At 40.5% G+C, this 16719-nt stretch overlaps 1 protein-coding gene across 3 annotated transcripts in view; it reads left to right on the top strand.

Moving 5' to 3' along the window:
* Positions 1-16719, top strand: part of kifap3 (kinesin associated protein 3) — a 56370-nt gene that overhangs the window by 3296 nt on the left and 36355 nt on the right. For all 3 annotated transcript variants that reach the window (XM_062977792.1, XM_062977794.1, XM_062977793.1), the window contains exons 2-8: positions 2822-2953; positions 3517-3671; positions 6870-6925; positions 7054-7195; positions 8763-8862; positions 9262-9386; positions 10796-10894. In XM_062977792.1, the coding sequence (XP_062833862.1) occupies positions 2822-2953; positions 3517-3671; positions 6870-6925; positions 7054-7195; positions 8763-8862; positions 9262-9386; positions 10796-10894 (809 nt within the window). The remainder of the gene's footprint in view (positions 1-2821; positions 2954-3516; positions 3672-6869; positions 6926-7053; positions 7196-8762; positions 8863-9261; positions 9387-10795; positions 10895-16719) is intronic.

The following is a 16719-nucleotide window of genomic DNA, read 5'->3' as shown; positions in this document are numbered from 1 at the left end:
AATATAACAGGATCCAGAAAGAAGAAAATCATGGCCCTTGCCCATTACAGTAGAGTCTCACTTATCCAACGTTCTGGATTATCCAACGCATTTTTGTAGTCAATGTTTTCAGTGCATTGTGATATTTTGGTGCTAAATTCATAAATACAGTAATTACTACATAGCATTAATGTGTAATGAACTACTTTTTCTGTCAAATTTGTTGTATAACGATGTTTTGGTGCTTAATTTGTAAAATCATAACCTATTTTGATGTTTAATAGGCTTTTTCTTAATCTCCCCTTATTATCCAACATATTCGCTTATACAACGTTCTGCCAGCTCGTTTATGTTGGATAAGTGAGACTCTACTGTATTTTCAAACTGGTGCATAATGCAATCCAGGTCTTTCAGTACTCAATAAGGACCTCATTAGAAAGGACAGGCAAATTGTCCCCCTTCTCTTGGCATCATGGCGAAAAGAGAGGGCTAGTGGGGCAAATCTGTCACCCCGTATGCAGCTCTCTCTCGACAATGCTATCCCAATCAGACGTGAGAAGCATCGGCATTCTAGACAATGATAGTGTGTCTGAATTTGGTCATCATGTAGATTGCTTAAATCAGTGGTTCTCAACCTGTGGGTCCCCAGATGTTTTGGCCTTCAACTCCCAGAAATCCTAACAGCTGGTAAACTGGCTGGGATTTCTGGGAGTTGTAGGCCAAAACATCTGGGGACCCACAGGTTGAGAACTACTGCCCTAAATTGTTCAGGCCCAACGTACCTATTTAATCACATCGCTTCTTACAAACCTGCCCGATCATTAAGATCTTCCGGAGAGACCCTTCTCTTGTTGCCGCCACCATCACAAATACAGTTGGTGGCGAAGAGAGAGATGGCCTTCTTGGTAGCCGCTCCGGCCCTTTGGAACTCCTTCCTCATTGAAATTAAAACTGCCCCTTCCCTGTTATCTTTCAAGACCTACCTGTTCAAGCAAGCTTTTGACAAATGAATTCAGTTGCTAATGACAGCGAAGTCAATTTACATTGAGCTTAGCAAAATATACTATTTAACTGATGAGTCTCCACAATAATTGTAATTAGTTTTAAATGTTTTTAATTCTTGATATTAATCTATATCTTATTTCTGGACGTTATTAAGCTTTGTGTGATTTTTATCTTTTATGTTAAATGTGCTTTGATTTGTATTGTATTATGTTGTGAGCCACTTTGGGTTCCATTAGGCAGTAAAGCAGGATATAATTCAAGATCTATTATTATTATTATTATTAATAATAATAATAATAATAATAAAGACAATTAGAAACAAAAATATGAACATGAACCCTGACGAATAAGAAATTAACAATTTAAGACATTAAAACATTATAAACTGCCACTATCCACGACAACTAGCATAAAACTAGCATAGCAACATAATTAAAACATACCAGTTAAAACCCATGTTTTAGCCTGTTTTAGTATTAAGCCTTTTGGTTTGAAAAAGCATGAATGTATTCCTATACACACTGCGTATGTCTTATTTGTAGTGCAAACAAAATCATGAAAAAATAATACAATATATAAAACGAAGAACAATTTCAACCAACGTAAATGTACCAGTCTTTCCATGGGAAGTGTGGGTCTGCTTTTGGCTGATGAGAGAGTCATGTTAATTAGGATTGTTGTTGTGTGCCTTCGAGTCATTTCAGACAGCTGCCTCAGAGTCTGGTGAAGTCTCTTTCTCTGGAGGTTTTTCAGCAGAGGCGACATGGCCACCTGTCGGGAGGGCTTTGACTGTGGCAGGGGGGCTTATAGTTGCTTCCTGGCTCTCCCCTTTCTTTCCCAAGGGAGGAGCTGCAGCAAAGGGCAGTCTTTTTTGGAAAACGTGAAGCAGCAATGAAGGTGGGGTAGAGAGGGGAGGGAAGCCAGCTAGGTGCTCAGCCTCCAGGGCCCACTCTTCCCAGCAATGCAACAGCAGCACCGGCAACAGCAGCGAGTGTCTGGGTCAAGAAAGCAAATTGGGGAGCTTTCCTTTGCACAAAAATAAAGAAAAAGTTGAGGGGGAAGAGAGAGAGACAAAGGGCTACTGGGACAAAGCCATCTGAGGCAACGCTTTAATTGGTATGAAGGGACGCAAGAGGACGTCATCTCTCTCCTCTCGAGGAGCCCACCTTTTCCGGGGCCCTGATCCCCAAAAGGAAAGTAATGAAGGAACAAAAAAAGAAATGAAGACAAGAGAGGGAGGGAGGGAGGAAGGGAGGGAGGGAGGGAGGGAATGGATGGGAAACTTATTATGAATGGAAGATACCTGCGTGATTTGGCACTCAGTGTATTGTTCAAGTGTGACTCAAGAGTTATAAAAGTTTGACACATCTGTTCAGCTGTCCACCAGCTTCAACTAGGGGATCTATAGGTAAACAAAAAGGTTCAAAGCATATCTCTCTTAAAATACTGGGAAAGTAATAAATAAAAGAATGAGCAGAATTATATAGAGTAACAAACATTATTTATGTCTGCCTATATTCTTTATTGGATGAAGTCCCTTAACATGCTTTTATTGACGCTACAATTGCCTTTGTTTGTAGGTGGATCAGGCATAATTTCCCGTGATGGACCAGGCATGGGATTTAATTTTATGGGAAATAATTTCATTAAGGTGTTTCCCTTGCAACTCACAAAGTCTGATATTACATATTAACTATGTAACAGATATTTTATAAACTACAAGACAGCATATCTGTCAGTTTATCCTGGCAGAATAAAGAGAAGTTTATTTTTCCCGAGTCTTTAATGTGCTTAATACAGGAAATAGATGTACTATGTCTTTTTTTTTACTTAACAGGAAGGTAAAAGGAGGAAATATTGATGTACATCCATCAGAAAAAGCACTTATTGTTCACTATGAAGTAGAAGCTACCATTCTTGGGGAGATGGGAGATCCTATGCTGGGAGAACGCAAGGAATGTCAAAAAATGTAAGCTTATAGCATTCATTATCTGGATGAGTAAGTAGTTCTGTGAAACAAAAAAGTCTGGAAAGCTATTGGAGTGAGGCAAGTTAGAATTTAAAAAATGGGTTCATAAACAAAATTAAAGATATCCATTGCATATAATTATATTGTGTCCAAGTAAGTAAAAAGATAATCAGGATGGGACCTAATGTTACATATGTCGAATCTTCTTAGCCTTCGCAGGAACTTTTAGTCATCATTGATATTAAAGTGGGGCACTTGCAACTGTTTTGAAAAAGATACAAAATCTAGGTTTGCTTGGAGGTATTGATTTAAAAGACCTGCTTTAACAAAAAATAAAATCTTTGGTAGTGTGTAAACCTTGTTAGGGGTAAAGGAAAGAAAGAAATCCCTTTTCTAGCTCCTTTTGTAATGGTGAGCTTTTTCACCTCAGATTTTGTCTTATCACCAGACCGTAATAATGCCAATTTAAGTCTTGGGTGCGTACCACAGCATAGTGCTGGTTTAATGTGGCTTAAATATTGGGTTAATAACCTAAATGTAAACATTCTCATTATATTTTATAGTATTCGGTTAAAGAGTCTCAATGCAAACACCGACATTTCTTCCCTGGCTCGGAAAGTGGTGGAGGAATGCAAGCTTATTCACCCCTCCAAACTAGCAGAAGTGGAACAGTTGCTCTATTACCTACAAAACCGTAGAGATACTTCATCTGCAAAAGGTGGGTAAGTGGTCCATTGTCAGGGTCCCAATATTTTAAAAGTATTTAAGAGATGAAGTCAATTTGAAAACTAGGCTCTAATCCCTTAGGAAAAACTGTTACAACTTCAAGATCTTGATTAGTGAAATATATTAATATTGAAATAATAAAACTTTCTTTGTTTAATCAAGAAACATAGATGGGCATCTTGTTATGGAACATACAGTCAGCCCTCTGAATCCACAGATTCTGTAACTACAGATTCAACCATCCATGGTTGAAAATACATATTTTTAAAATTCCAAAAAGCAAACCTAGATTTTGCCAATTTTATACAAAACGGCATCATTTTACTACACCTTTGTATATAATGGGACTTAAGCAACCTTAGATTTTGGTATCCTTTGAAATGAGGAAGCTGCCCTGGAAATAAACCACAGTGGATACTAAAGGGTCACGGTACATTTTCAGATTTTCCATGTTTAATGAGCTAGATGTGGAAAACATTACTGAAAAACTAAAAAAGTAAATTAGATTCCATCTATTTTACAGAGTCTTTTAAACATCAATAACAGGAAAATTTTTTGGAGCAGATCATGAAGGAGGCAGTCTGCAATCACTTAGAAAGGAATACTGTGATCACTAAATGTCAGCATGGATTTCTCAAAGACATGTCATGCCAGATCCTTATATCTTTTTTCAATAGCGTTACAAGCTTGGTAGATTCAGGGGATGCTGAGGATGTAGCATATCTTGATTTCATAGAATTATAGAATCATAGAGTTGGAAGCGACCTCACGGGCCATCCAGTCCAACCCCCTGCTAAGAAGCAGGAAGATGTCATTCAAAGCACCCCCGACAGATGGCCATCCAGCCTCTGCTTAAAAGCCTCCAAAGAAGGAGCCTCCATGTCAGGACCCAGGCTGCAGAGCACCAATAACCATACGCAGAGGCCAGAATCTATCTAATATCTTTATTAAAGAATTATATAAAGTCAATAAAAACAAGTGTAGAATATAGTCCAGAAGTAGACCCTTCAGGAAAGGTCAAATATAGTCCAGGAAAGCAATGTCCAATATATGATATTAAAGTCCAAAGTTATAATCCACTTCACCGAAACACACACTATTTAGCAAGCAATAGTGTGGGGAACTGTCCATAGTCTTTGAGGCTCAAGGTAAATCCGAAGGAGGGGAAAACAAGGCTGGAATCCGAGAAACAGGGTCCGTGGTTTAAAACGCAAGGCAAGGCAAGACTTGAGACTTGGCAAGGTCCAACTTGAAACAAGACAATCGTGGAACAAGAACTGAGTCCATAGAAATCCGTGGAACAAGGCAGGGCTGGAAACTTGGTTCAGGAGCTGGGAACTGGGGTACGAAGTCTACACACGATCTCACTCCACGAGCTGATGAATTGACTCCGCAAGGAATCCTTTGTGGCCAAACATCTATATAGGATCTTGTTTTCCCGCCAAAGCACACTTTCTCTGGGGAACAAGAACCGAAACCTATACTGTCCAGATGCAGGACTCCTTAAACTTTCCCAAGGGAAACAGACTTAATCATCTAATCGTCTGGCAGCTATCCGGGCGCTTCGGCGAGTCGCCTCCCGAGCGTGTCTATCTTGATTATAATAAAGGCGGCGAGAAAATGGGGGAGATTTCTCCTCAAGGCTTGTTTGGCTGACTTCTTGTGGGCAAACATCCTGCAGCTGCAAGGGCTCCAAATCTGGCAGAAACGGTGGGAAACCCAAGTTTTCCTCTTCATCTGTCACAACAGTACTAGGAACGGGACTACATGGCCCATGAGTCATCACACTCCACCACATTCCAGGGCAGAGAGTTCCAGTGCCGAACAGCTCTCACAGTTAGGAAGTTCTTCCTGATGTTCAGGTGGAATCTCCTTTCCTGTAGTTAATGTCCTTTCTTTTTCAGTATGGCTTTTGATAAAGTCCCTCATGATCTTCTTGCAAACCAATTAGTAAAATGTGGGCTAGGCAATGGTACTGTTAGATGGATTTGTCATTGAATTACCAAACCTATAGGATGCTCCCCAATGGTTCCTCTTCATCCTGGAAATAAGTGACTAACTGAGTGCTGCAGTGTTCGGTCCTGAGCCCAGTGCAGTTAAACATCTTTATTAATGATTTGAATGAATGTTTAGAGGGCAGGCTTGTTGGGTTCAATATGACACCAAATTGGGAGGGATAGCTAATACTCCAGAAAACATAATCAGAATCCAAATGACCATAGATTAGAAAGTTGGGCCCAAACTAACAAAATGAATTTAAACAATGAGAAATGTAGAATACTACACATGATATGCATTTATAGAACTTCCAAAATCTGTGTTGTGGAAATATTTTTCTTTGATCAACCAAAAAAGGATTTTAAAAAGTTTTAAAGAATGAGTACATCACTGCCTTTTGGACTCTGTCTTATCATTAGCATTCACTATCTGTAACTTTGCAGGTATATACTTACTTACTTACTTACTTACTTAGGCGATCCCTCGTAGCTTGAGGACAATTGTCTTCCATCCTTGGTGTCTTGGGGGTGGGTTCTTAGGTGGCTGAAGAGACCTATCCTTGACCCGCATGTTCTCCCGCAGTGAGGACATCGGTTTCCAGGTGAAAGGCGGTCCCGGTCGGGGTTAGCTTGACGCTCCTTCCTCTTGGCACGTTTCTCCCTTAAGCCCTCCGTTTGTGCCTCTTCGAACTCCGCAGCGCTGCTGGTTACAGCTGACCTCCAATTAGAGCGTTCAAGGGCCAGGGCTTCCCAGTTCTCAGTGTCTATGCCACAGTTTTTAAGGTTGGCTTTGAGCCCATCTTTAAATCTCTTTTCCTGTCCACCAACATTCCGTTTCCCATTCTTGAGTTCGGAGTAGAGTAACTGCTTTGGGAGACGGTGATCAGGCATTCGGACAACGTGGCCAGTCCAGCGGAGTTGATGGTGTAGGAGCATTGCTTCAATGCTGGTGGTCTTTGCTTCTTCCAGCACACTGACATTTGTCCGCCTGTCTTCCCAAGAGATTTGCAGGATTTTCCTGAGGCAACGCTGATGGAAACGCTCCAGGAGTTTGGTGTGACGTCTGTAGACAGTCCACGTTACTTCACACTATTCAGTTTTTACTACATTTTTAATGTTGACGTAGGTTAGCATTTAAATAAGTTGAGATTTTAGTGAACTTTTAAAGTCATGATTCCTAATTTGTTTTCCAGAAAAAAAAGAAAAATCCAGTAAGCCAAAAGATCCACCACCTTTTGAAGGGATGGAGGTAGGAGCATTCACGTTAATAATTTTTACCCAAGTCAGATTACTGCACAGCTATGGGTTTTCATTTCAAATAAAGTGAGGCTATCTGCAGTTTTCTCAGAAATATTTTTCTTTACATGATGTTTTCAGATTGATGAAGTAGCCAATATCAATGACATGGATGAATATATTGAGTTACTTTATGAAGATATTCCTGATAAGGTCCGTGGTTCTGCACTTATTCTTCAGCTGGCCAGAAATCCTGATAATCTGGAAGAACTTCTGCTTAATGGTGATTTTAATTTAAGATTAATAATAGTGCTAGATCAACATTTTCCTCAAAGAAAGTTTAGTAGCCCATGTGCATATCAGATAGCATGATTACTTATTCTTAAAAATCTCATTAGGCATATGTGTCATAATGACTCACTTATGTTAGCTAACTATATTTCAGTCATTGTCTTACAAACGTTGAAAAATTCTTTTGTCTTGGCAGTAAGAAGTTGAAGAAGCTGTTCAGTTTTAACCTGTTTGTGTTTGTTAACTGTCTTCTTGTTACTCATTGGTACCCAGTGGATTTCATGGGGTTTTCTTGGGCAAGCAACTAGGGACATTTAATTCAGCAATCAAATTATTATTCTGTCAAAGGCTTTCATGGCCAGAATCACAGGGTTGTTGTGAGCTTTCCTGGCTGTATGGACCCAATAAATGAGGGTATGACTATTATGCGATGATGATAATTATGCTATGAAATATGGTATGTTTAGCTCTAAGATCCCTCAAGCCTATTCAAATGTAGTACTTTCAAATTAAATATTATCCCAACCACTCTCCCCCCCCCAAGTCACAGACATTTACAGACTACTTGCCTGTCATTTGTATTACTCTATTATTTAACTTTTGTGATAATAAATATATCTTCTCCTAATCATTTAACCCAAATTTTACTTGATTTGTTAGTTCAAATTTGCTATTACTTTGGCACATACAGCTAATAAATGGCCCATATGCCCTTGAACAAATCCTCTTTTATTTTTCCTCTCTCTAATCTTACTTTGTATGTTAATTTTTCAGATAAAGCTGTTTGTCCAATTCTGTATTTCTTCCGTTTTATGACCATCCTTGCAGCACATCTCACATGTATTATAAGGTCCTTGCTCAGTAGATTCTCATTTTTGTTTTCAAATAAGGAGATGAGCAGTAATGCCTCTCAAAAGTGGACACCCCCCCCCCCATTATTTTGCATATTCAGGGTAAGACCACTTCACAAAATTTTTGTATCTTTGGACATGAGAGTCACATGTTTCCAATCTCCTAATGCTCCACATCCTCTCCAGCATAATTTTGATAGTCCATTATTAATCCTGTGTACCTGTATGGGAGACTGCCAGTAAATACCAGGTGCAGTAGGAAATATGTTTCAGAGGAAGAGACTGTCAACATTACTGCTGAGCATTCCTTGCCTAAGAAAACCCTATGAAATTCATGGGGTCACTATACATCAATAAGCAACTTGAAGGCACAGATGAACACACCTGCACCCAATATGGAAAGTGGTTTTAGTTTTTTTCTTTTACAGCAGAAGCAGCAGCATGCTTCATTGCCATTTTCATTGAGTTGTCTGCTGCAATCCCAAGATCCCTTTCCTGTTCATTGGCAGCTAAATAATATGTGTATGTGTGAAGCTGGGATTTATCTTCATGTTTGCTTATAGAAGCTTCTGCTCTTTTGTTTAGACAAAAGTAGAAAACATGTTAACAGTGCATCATATAGGTATATTCAGTTTAAATATAAGGAAATTAGCTGGACATACTGCAGTCTGATTCTGGGACCCATCACACTTTCTCCTCACTTTATAGAAACTGCACTGGGTGCTTTGGCCAGAGTTCTGCGAGAAGACTGGAAACAAAGTGTAGAACTTGCTACTAATATAATTTATATTTTCTTCTGCTTCTCTAGGTATGTTTCATTTGTTATGTATATGGATGTGTTTGAGAGGGGAAATATTTTTAATGGAGAAAATGTTGTTGCAATTGTTATTATGCCTTCAAGATCACTTCAACTCATGGCACCCCTGACATGGGGTTTTCTTTGCAAGATTTATTCAGTTTGTGGTTTTCTTGGGGTTGTAGGGGATGACTTGCCCTAGGTCACCGATGTGGGTTTCCTTGCTGAGCAAGTATTCAAACATTGGTATCATTATTATAACACCCTGGTGCTTGGTATAGAATGGAATAACCCTTACTATGATTACTAAGTCTATGTGGTTGGGGTATCAAGTGATAGAGGTTTTAACGTAAAGCCAATTATACTGCTTTGGAGTTTTCACATTGTTTAATTTTTCTTTTCTTAATACAGCTTTACTCAGTTTCATGGACTCATCACTCACTATAAAATTGGAGCTCTCTGCATGAACATAATTGATCATGAGTTGAAGAGACATGAGCTTTGGCAGGAAGAACTCACCAAGAAGAAGAAAGCTGATATCCTTTCATTTTGTAATTATTACCAAAATGAGCTTAACGTTTTTTGTAATAGATATTTAGTTCCTGCAGCAATAGAGTTTCATAGTCCCACTGTGTTCTTTTTCGTGGTGTCTCATTCTGTCTTCATCCTTCAATATTCATTAATATTCTGCCTTCTCTGGGCTAATTTGGGAGTCCATCCACATTTAGAAATTTTTCTGAAGTATTTTTAAAATACTATTCAAATCTTCAGATTCCCTCAAGATTGCTGATTTCTCACTCATGTTTGTGAATTTTAATCTTTGGTAGTATTAAAAATTAAGTCTTCATTACTTGTATAATGTTGAGAAAGGAAATCTTATATAGCTGTAATGTGCACATTTCTTTATTGACGTGATTGTTATATTTTCAGCAGCTATCAGATTTCATCCCGTTAGGCTGCTCTTTTTCATACAGGCCGTACACATCTGGTTGTGATCAAACACTATTTTTCCAGATTGTGTTTTTGTTCTGATGTGGTGAGCATGGTCTCACACCTCCTCCACAATCAGGAGGGCGGGGGGGCAGCCCAGACCTGGGAATTCATTCTGTGTTAATGCACCTGGAGTCACTGAGGTTAGAGTATATGTATGTTTATTCTTTAGTCACAGTCTGCAGGTAAGGCAATAAACCAGAATCTCCCACAAAATGAAAAAGGCTTCTGCCTTTACATCCCAAAAGAACCCCACAGATTCAAGAAGCAGGGATGATCATAAAGTTACCAGGGCAAGCTATCTCTTTTCCTGGCTATCCAGAGTTTCCATATCCTTCCTCCATCTCACCTGAATATTTCCTTCCTCCATTCTTCCCTTACTCTTCCCACTGAAACTTCTCATTTATTTAATATCCTCTTCTGCATTACCATTGAATCCCTCTGTTCCTCTCTCCTCCAGCCAATTTCCTGTATCATTTGTCTCCGTTCACTCCCTTTATCCAGACCCTCTCTTTGTATCATCTTCCTTTCCACGTCCACTTTCAGTCTACCATTCCTACCAACTCATGCTCTCTCACTTTGCCCACCTCTTCCTCATCTTACCTTCCATTATTCTCTGTCACTCTTCCACTATCCTTCCTCTCAGCATCTTTTCTGTCTCCTCCTGTCTCCATTTATCTCTTCCTATCTGTCCCCTTGTATCCCTTATAAACTCCTTGCTGTGTCAATGGTCCCTACCTCCTAGTGTGATTTCAGTATCCATATTCTTTAGTGCCATATCCAATGCAGCTGCCAGCTGTGTATTGGCTTTTGGGGGGCATCTGCATCTCCTGACACCTGTAAAAGTTGTTGTCCATAGTGAGGCAAGTCTAGAAATGCAGCGAGAGTGGTGGCAGATATTTCAAGATCCTCCTCAACCTGTCACATTGAGCATATCCTTAACTCCAAAATTCACTTGATGAAGATCCTGATAATCAAACCCTGAAAAAAGAATGTGAGAAGACATTTAAGAAGTACCAGGGGCTGGTTGTCAAGCAAGAACAGCTACTTCGAGGTACACATTCCTCTACTTTTTAAGTTACAGAATGGCTAATTTCTCAATTTAATGAAGAATTGTAGAAAAGGATCAAATTTTGTACTTTGTATTTGAAAGATAGTACTAAATGTGTCATTCTCGGGGTGGCACGAGGAGCAATCCACCACGGATAGGCTATTTAGCCGACCACAGGAACCAACGTTCTTTTTCCATTTATTCCATTGATTCCCTCTCCTCTGTCAGTTTTTTAATCTCCTGCACAACCGACAGAGATGCTTTGCTCTCCTCCTTAACAAATTGATTTAAAGAATAGAAATAACTTTGGATGGTGAAAGTTTGAAAGAGGAATATATATTTTGGTCTAAGCGATGGCTGAAAAGCAGATCAAGGAATGGCAGCAACCAGAAAAAAAGCTGCCCTGTTGACTACTTCTCAGCGCGTCACTAAGGAAGAGCGTAAACAAGAATTAAAAATAATATTTTTAATATCAAATGAAAGTGAAGTTGAGAAAACAAGGTCTACCAGAGGCTCAAAAAGAGCAATGGGAAAAGGAAAAAAGGAGAAAATAATTACTAATGAAATTAGCCCTTATAAAAAGACTGAACAGAAAGCACTGCTCAGATGGCCATCAATCAGAGAAAGAGGGGCGGCAGCACACTAGCAGTTTGCAGCCCTCCAGTGTTCCATAGAAACATTAACAAAGCCACAGTGACTGCTATGTATTGGAAAGACCAGAATAATATGACCTTGAGGGTCATTTATACCATAGTTCAAATGTTATTTGCAGTCCATGTTTGTGAATATTGTACAGCAGTACTCATGAACAGAACAAAAGCAGAAACACATAGAAGGGGATTTAATCCAAGCACATTTTACGAAGAAAATACAAAAATATTAAAGAAGATACTTTATCAGTTAAGATGGCACAGGTTTTGTGGACTCCAGTGGACAAGGTCCACAATATAAATTATTTAGAACTGAAGGCTGTGAGATTGGCTCTTCTCAGTTTTATGAATGAGGTCAGGGGCAGACACATAAATATGTAACAGCATGTGCTTATGTATCAAATCAAAGGGAACTTTGGTGAATCCCATTGATAAAAGAGTCAAATAATCTAATGAGATGGGCAGAAAAACATCTGAAGTCCATTACAGCAATGTATTTGAAAGGGTCCCTAAACATTTGGGTGGATTTCCTCAGTTACAATTATGTTCATCCAGGGGTGTAGTCACTCAGAACGGATATATTTGAGCATCTGAACAGCTCATTTGGTCCATTACTGGTCCATTTGGACCATTCGCACATGAAATGAATTGCAAGCTACAAAGATTTTACTCAATAGATGGGAGTCTGAGAGCAGACGGTCACAATGCCTTGGTGGTAGAATAGGTGATAATTCAGATAATTCCAAGAGTGTTGAAAAAGATTCAACAGAAAGCCAATGTGGTGTTGATAGCTTTGTATTGGCCACAGAGACCTTGATTCACAGACATGTTGCATATGTCAATCCGAGCCAGTCAAGTTACCAAAGAATCTGGGTTTGTTATCACAGGGTCCAATATTCCATCAAGATCCCCAGTGGCTGAATCTGTGTGCATTGAGAGGGTGAATTTAACCAAGTGTGGTTATTCAAAGGCAGTGATTGGAACCATTATGGCATCAAGAAAAAAGGCCATCCAAAATATTTATCATATGACTTGGAGGACATTTGTAAATTGGTGTAATGTGAATGACGTGATTTGACAGGTTAATGTGAAAAACATTTTGCAGTTTCTCCAAGATGGTTTGTCTAAAGTCCTGAAACCAAATGCATAGAAAAGGCAGGTGCCAGCTTTGTCCACAGTCGTGAGATTGGAGGATGTTCCCTTAATGGATCATCTATATGTCAAGAGATTTCTGAGAGGAGCAACTTTAGCAAGTTTCCCAGCAACACAGAGATTTAAACCTAGTGCTGAATAAATTAACAGGTCATTTGAACCATTCAAGTCATCTACTTTGACATTTTTATTCTATAAGGCCCCATTTTTGGTAGCTATTATGTCTGCACACCGAATTTCTGAGTTAGCTGCATTATCAACCAATCCTAATCTATGTAGATTTGAGGAAGATAGGTTGGTAATCTCCTGAGAGCAGTGGTCCCCAACCCGTGGGCCGCGGCCCAGCAGTGGGCCATGAGAACGAAAATCCAGTCCGTGAACCTTCTCCCTCTATTTTATTTTATATTTTATTTCTGCTCCTTTCTGTAGAGCTGAGCTGACTGTTGCATTGGCTAGACCAGATCAGCTCTATATGATTGAATGTGGTTTTCTGTGGACGAGCAGATGGCGACTACTGGATGGCATATGTTCTGTATCAGAAACCAGAGCTGATGTGATCTACCCAATGCAATTTTCTGAATCAGCACCCTAAATCCCCCCACCCACCCTTTTCCAACCAGGCGCTTCTTCCTTAGAAGGGTATTGTGATGGACGGTGGACAAATCGGTGTGGAAGAGCCAAATATTCTTCCATTGTCATGGACCGATCATCATCTGGTCAGCGTTAGACTTACTGTTGCTCCAAATCTCCACAGGGGGTGGTGGACCAATTAAGATGGTCCGTCCCAGGAGACTTATGGATCCGGATGGATTCCTGATGTCTCTTGGGGAACTTCCTGTCATGTCAACTGACGATCCTGTTGAGACCCTGGTTGATCTCTATAACACCGAGATGGCCAGGGCTCTTGACACGATCACCCCCGAATGCCCCCTCTCGCTCCACAGAGCCAGGTCAGCTCCTTGGTTCACCGAGGAGCTGGCTTCAATGAAGCAGGCGAGGCGGGGACTAGAGTGCAAGTGGCGAAAGACTCGGAGCCTCACCGACCGAACACGGGCTAGAGCCTCCATTAAGGCCTACTCTGTGGCATTGCAGGCAGCCAGAAAAGATTTCTCGACTGCCCGCATCACGTCTGCAACTAATAGACCTGCAGAATTGTTCTGGGTTGTCCAGGAGCTCCTTCATCCTCATGAGGTGGAGGAGCCCCCTGACAACTCGGTCGCTCGATGCAGCGAGTTCGTGCATCATTTTGCAGATAAAGTCGCTCGATTACGCTCCGACTTGGACGCCAACCAGTTCCAGATGAGGTACCTAGAACATCTGTCGATTCCATCTTGATGGATTTGTTTCAACTTGTTTGGCCTGATGAAGTGGACAAGATCCTTGGAGCTGTGAGGCCAATCACATGCACTCTAGATCCTTGCCCTACCTGGCTTATAAAGCTTGCCAGCGGGTTGGTCGATTGTTTTTTGAGGATTATCAGTGCCTCACTGGAATAAGGGCATTTTCCAACCAGCCTGAAACAGGCAACTATCAGACCAATTCTAAAAAAGGCATTCCTTGATTCCTCTATTCTATCGAACTATCGACCAATTTCAAACCTCCCATTCTTAGGCAAGGTTCTGGAGCGAGTGGTGGCCTCTCAGCTCCAGGGATTCTTGGATGACACCGATTATCTTGACCCATTGCAGTCTGGCTCCACGCCTGGTCACGGCACTGAGACGGCTTTGGTTGCCTTGGTGGATGACCTCCGTAGAGAACTTGACAGGGGGAGTGTGTCCCTGTTGGTTCTCTTAGACATCTCAGCGGCTTTCAACCATGGTATCCTTCTGGGTCGGCTCTCAGGAATGGGGATTGGGGGCACTGCTCTACAATGGCTCCATTCCTTTGGAGGGTCGTACCCAAGATGGTGAAGCTGGGGGATACCTGCTCGGACCCCTGGCCTTTGACCTGTGGGGTCCCACAAGGTTCTATCCTTTCCCCCATGCTTTTTAATATCTACATGAAACCACTGGGCGAGGTCATCCGGGGTTTTGGAGTTCGGTGCCATCTCTACGCAGATGACACTCAACTCCACTACTCCTTTCCACCTACTTCCAAGGAAGCCCCTCGGATCCTTGACCAGTGTCTAGCCACTGTGATGGGCTGGATGAGGGCCAACAAGTTGAGGCTTAATCCTGATAAGACAGAGGTCCTCCAGGTCAGTTGTTCGACCGATTGGGGCATAGGGTGGCTACCTGTGCTTGACGGGGTCACACTCTTCCTGAAGGCGCAGGTCCGCAGTTCGGGGGTCCTTCTGGATTCATCGCTGTCACTTGACGCTCAGGTGCTGGCGGTGGCTGGGAGGGCCTTTGCACAATTAAAACTTGTGCACCAACTGCAGCCGTACCTTGAGAAGTCTGGCTTGACCACGGTGGTCCACGCTCTAGTTACCTCAAGGATGGATTACTGTAACGCGCTCTATGTAGGGCTGCCCTTGAAGACGGTCCGGAAATTGTAGTTGGTACAATGGTCGGCAGCAAGGTTACTAACTGGAGCTGCTTACAGGGAGCGGTCAACCCCCCTGTTCAAGCAGCTTCACTGGCTGCCGATAATATTCCAAGCCCAATTCAAGGTGCAGGTTATTACCTATAAAGCTCTAAATGGTTTGGGACCTGCCTATCTTTGTGACTGCATTGTCCCTTATGAACCTACATGATCTCTGAGATCCTCCGGGGAGGCCCTTCTCTTGCTTCCGCCTTCTTCACAGATACGTCTGGTGGGGACTAGAGAGAGGGCCTTCTCGGCCGTGGCCCCCCGGCTCTGGAACTCCCTCCCTAGGGAGATTAGGTTGGCGCCCTCTCTACAGTCCTTTAAAAAACAACTAAAAATGTGGATGTTTACGTTGGCCTTTGGAGAGACAGCCATTGGATGACCAGCCTCATTATAATTCTAATCTGAATTTTAATAGGTCCCTCTTATTGGGGTATTTTAATCTAATGATTCTATTTTATATTGCTGCTACAGTCCCCCCCACCTATGAAGTTGACTGAACTGTATTGGTGGTTGTTTGATACTATTCTGTTGTATTAACTTTTGTTTTATTATCTTACTGTGTTTTAACCTGTGCATTTTGTGCTAATGTATTTGTGTTGTTACTTTTGTAACATTGTGAGCTGCGAGATGGTGGCAGGGTATAAATAAAATTTAATATTATTATTATTATTATTATTATTATTATTATTATTATTATTATAAAAGTGAATGGGTTACTTCAGGGTTACCTTTCTCCAACGTTTTGGTCAGAGATGATCAATATATTCAGTTTGAAATCAATACGTATAAATATAGGGTGCGTCTGCGTTATGATATGAATGCAGTCTGACATCGCTGTCCTCATGGCGCAAGGTTATCGAATCTAGTTAGGTTGTTTACTTAGGTTGTTTATATTGTCTAATGTGCTTTGTCTTCATGGATCCTGTTTTGTATGGTTTTCTTTGGAGCATTGAATGGTTGCCATATGTTTGGAAGCCTTCAGATTCCATAGCCTTGCGCCATGTTGGCAGTTAAAGTGGGGCCAAACTGCATTCGTTCCTCAGGCACTGCCCATCTTGACCTCACCTCAATATCACAAATAATAATAACAATACATGATAATAAATATTATTATTATTGTTAATAATCATATATTGTAGATCATCGTTATTGATAGGGTATTCTTCATATTCATGATAATAATAATAATAATAATAATAATAATAATAATAATCCACCCTTATTAATAGTAATATTATTAATAATAATAGCATATTACTAATATGTTATTAATAATAACCATGATCATGGTAACTATATTACTATGTTATGAATAACATATCCTAATAATTGGTTATTAATAATATATCACCCTTATTAATATGTTATTGTTAATAATAATCATGATCATGAGAATCATATTACTATGTTATTAATAATGTATTGTAATCTTCCTGATAAGGATAGTAATATGATAATATGTTATTAATAATATATCACCCTTATTGATATGTT

The sequence above is a fragment of the Anolis carolinensis genome, chromosome 4 (assembly GCF_035594765.1).
Source record: "Anolis carolinensis isolate JA03-04 chromosome 4, rAnoCar3.1.pri, whole genome shotgun sequence".
In the NCBI taxonomy this organism is placed as follows: domain Eukaryota; kingdom Metazoa; phylum Chordata; class Lepidosauria; order Squamata; family Dactyloidae; genus Anolis; species Anolis carolinensis.
Note: the sequence above shows the minus strand (reverse complement) of the source record. Positions and strands in the feature narration are given on the sequence as shown.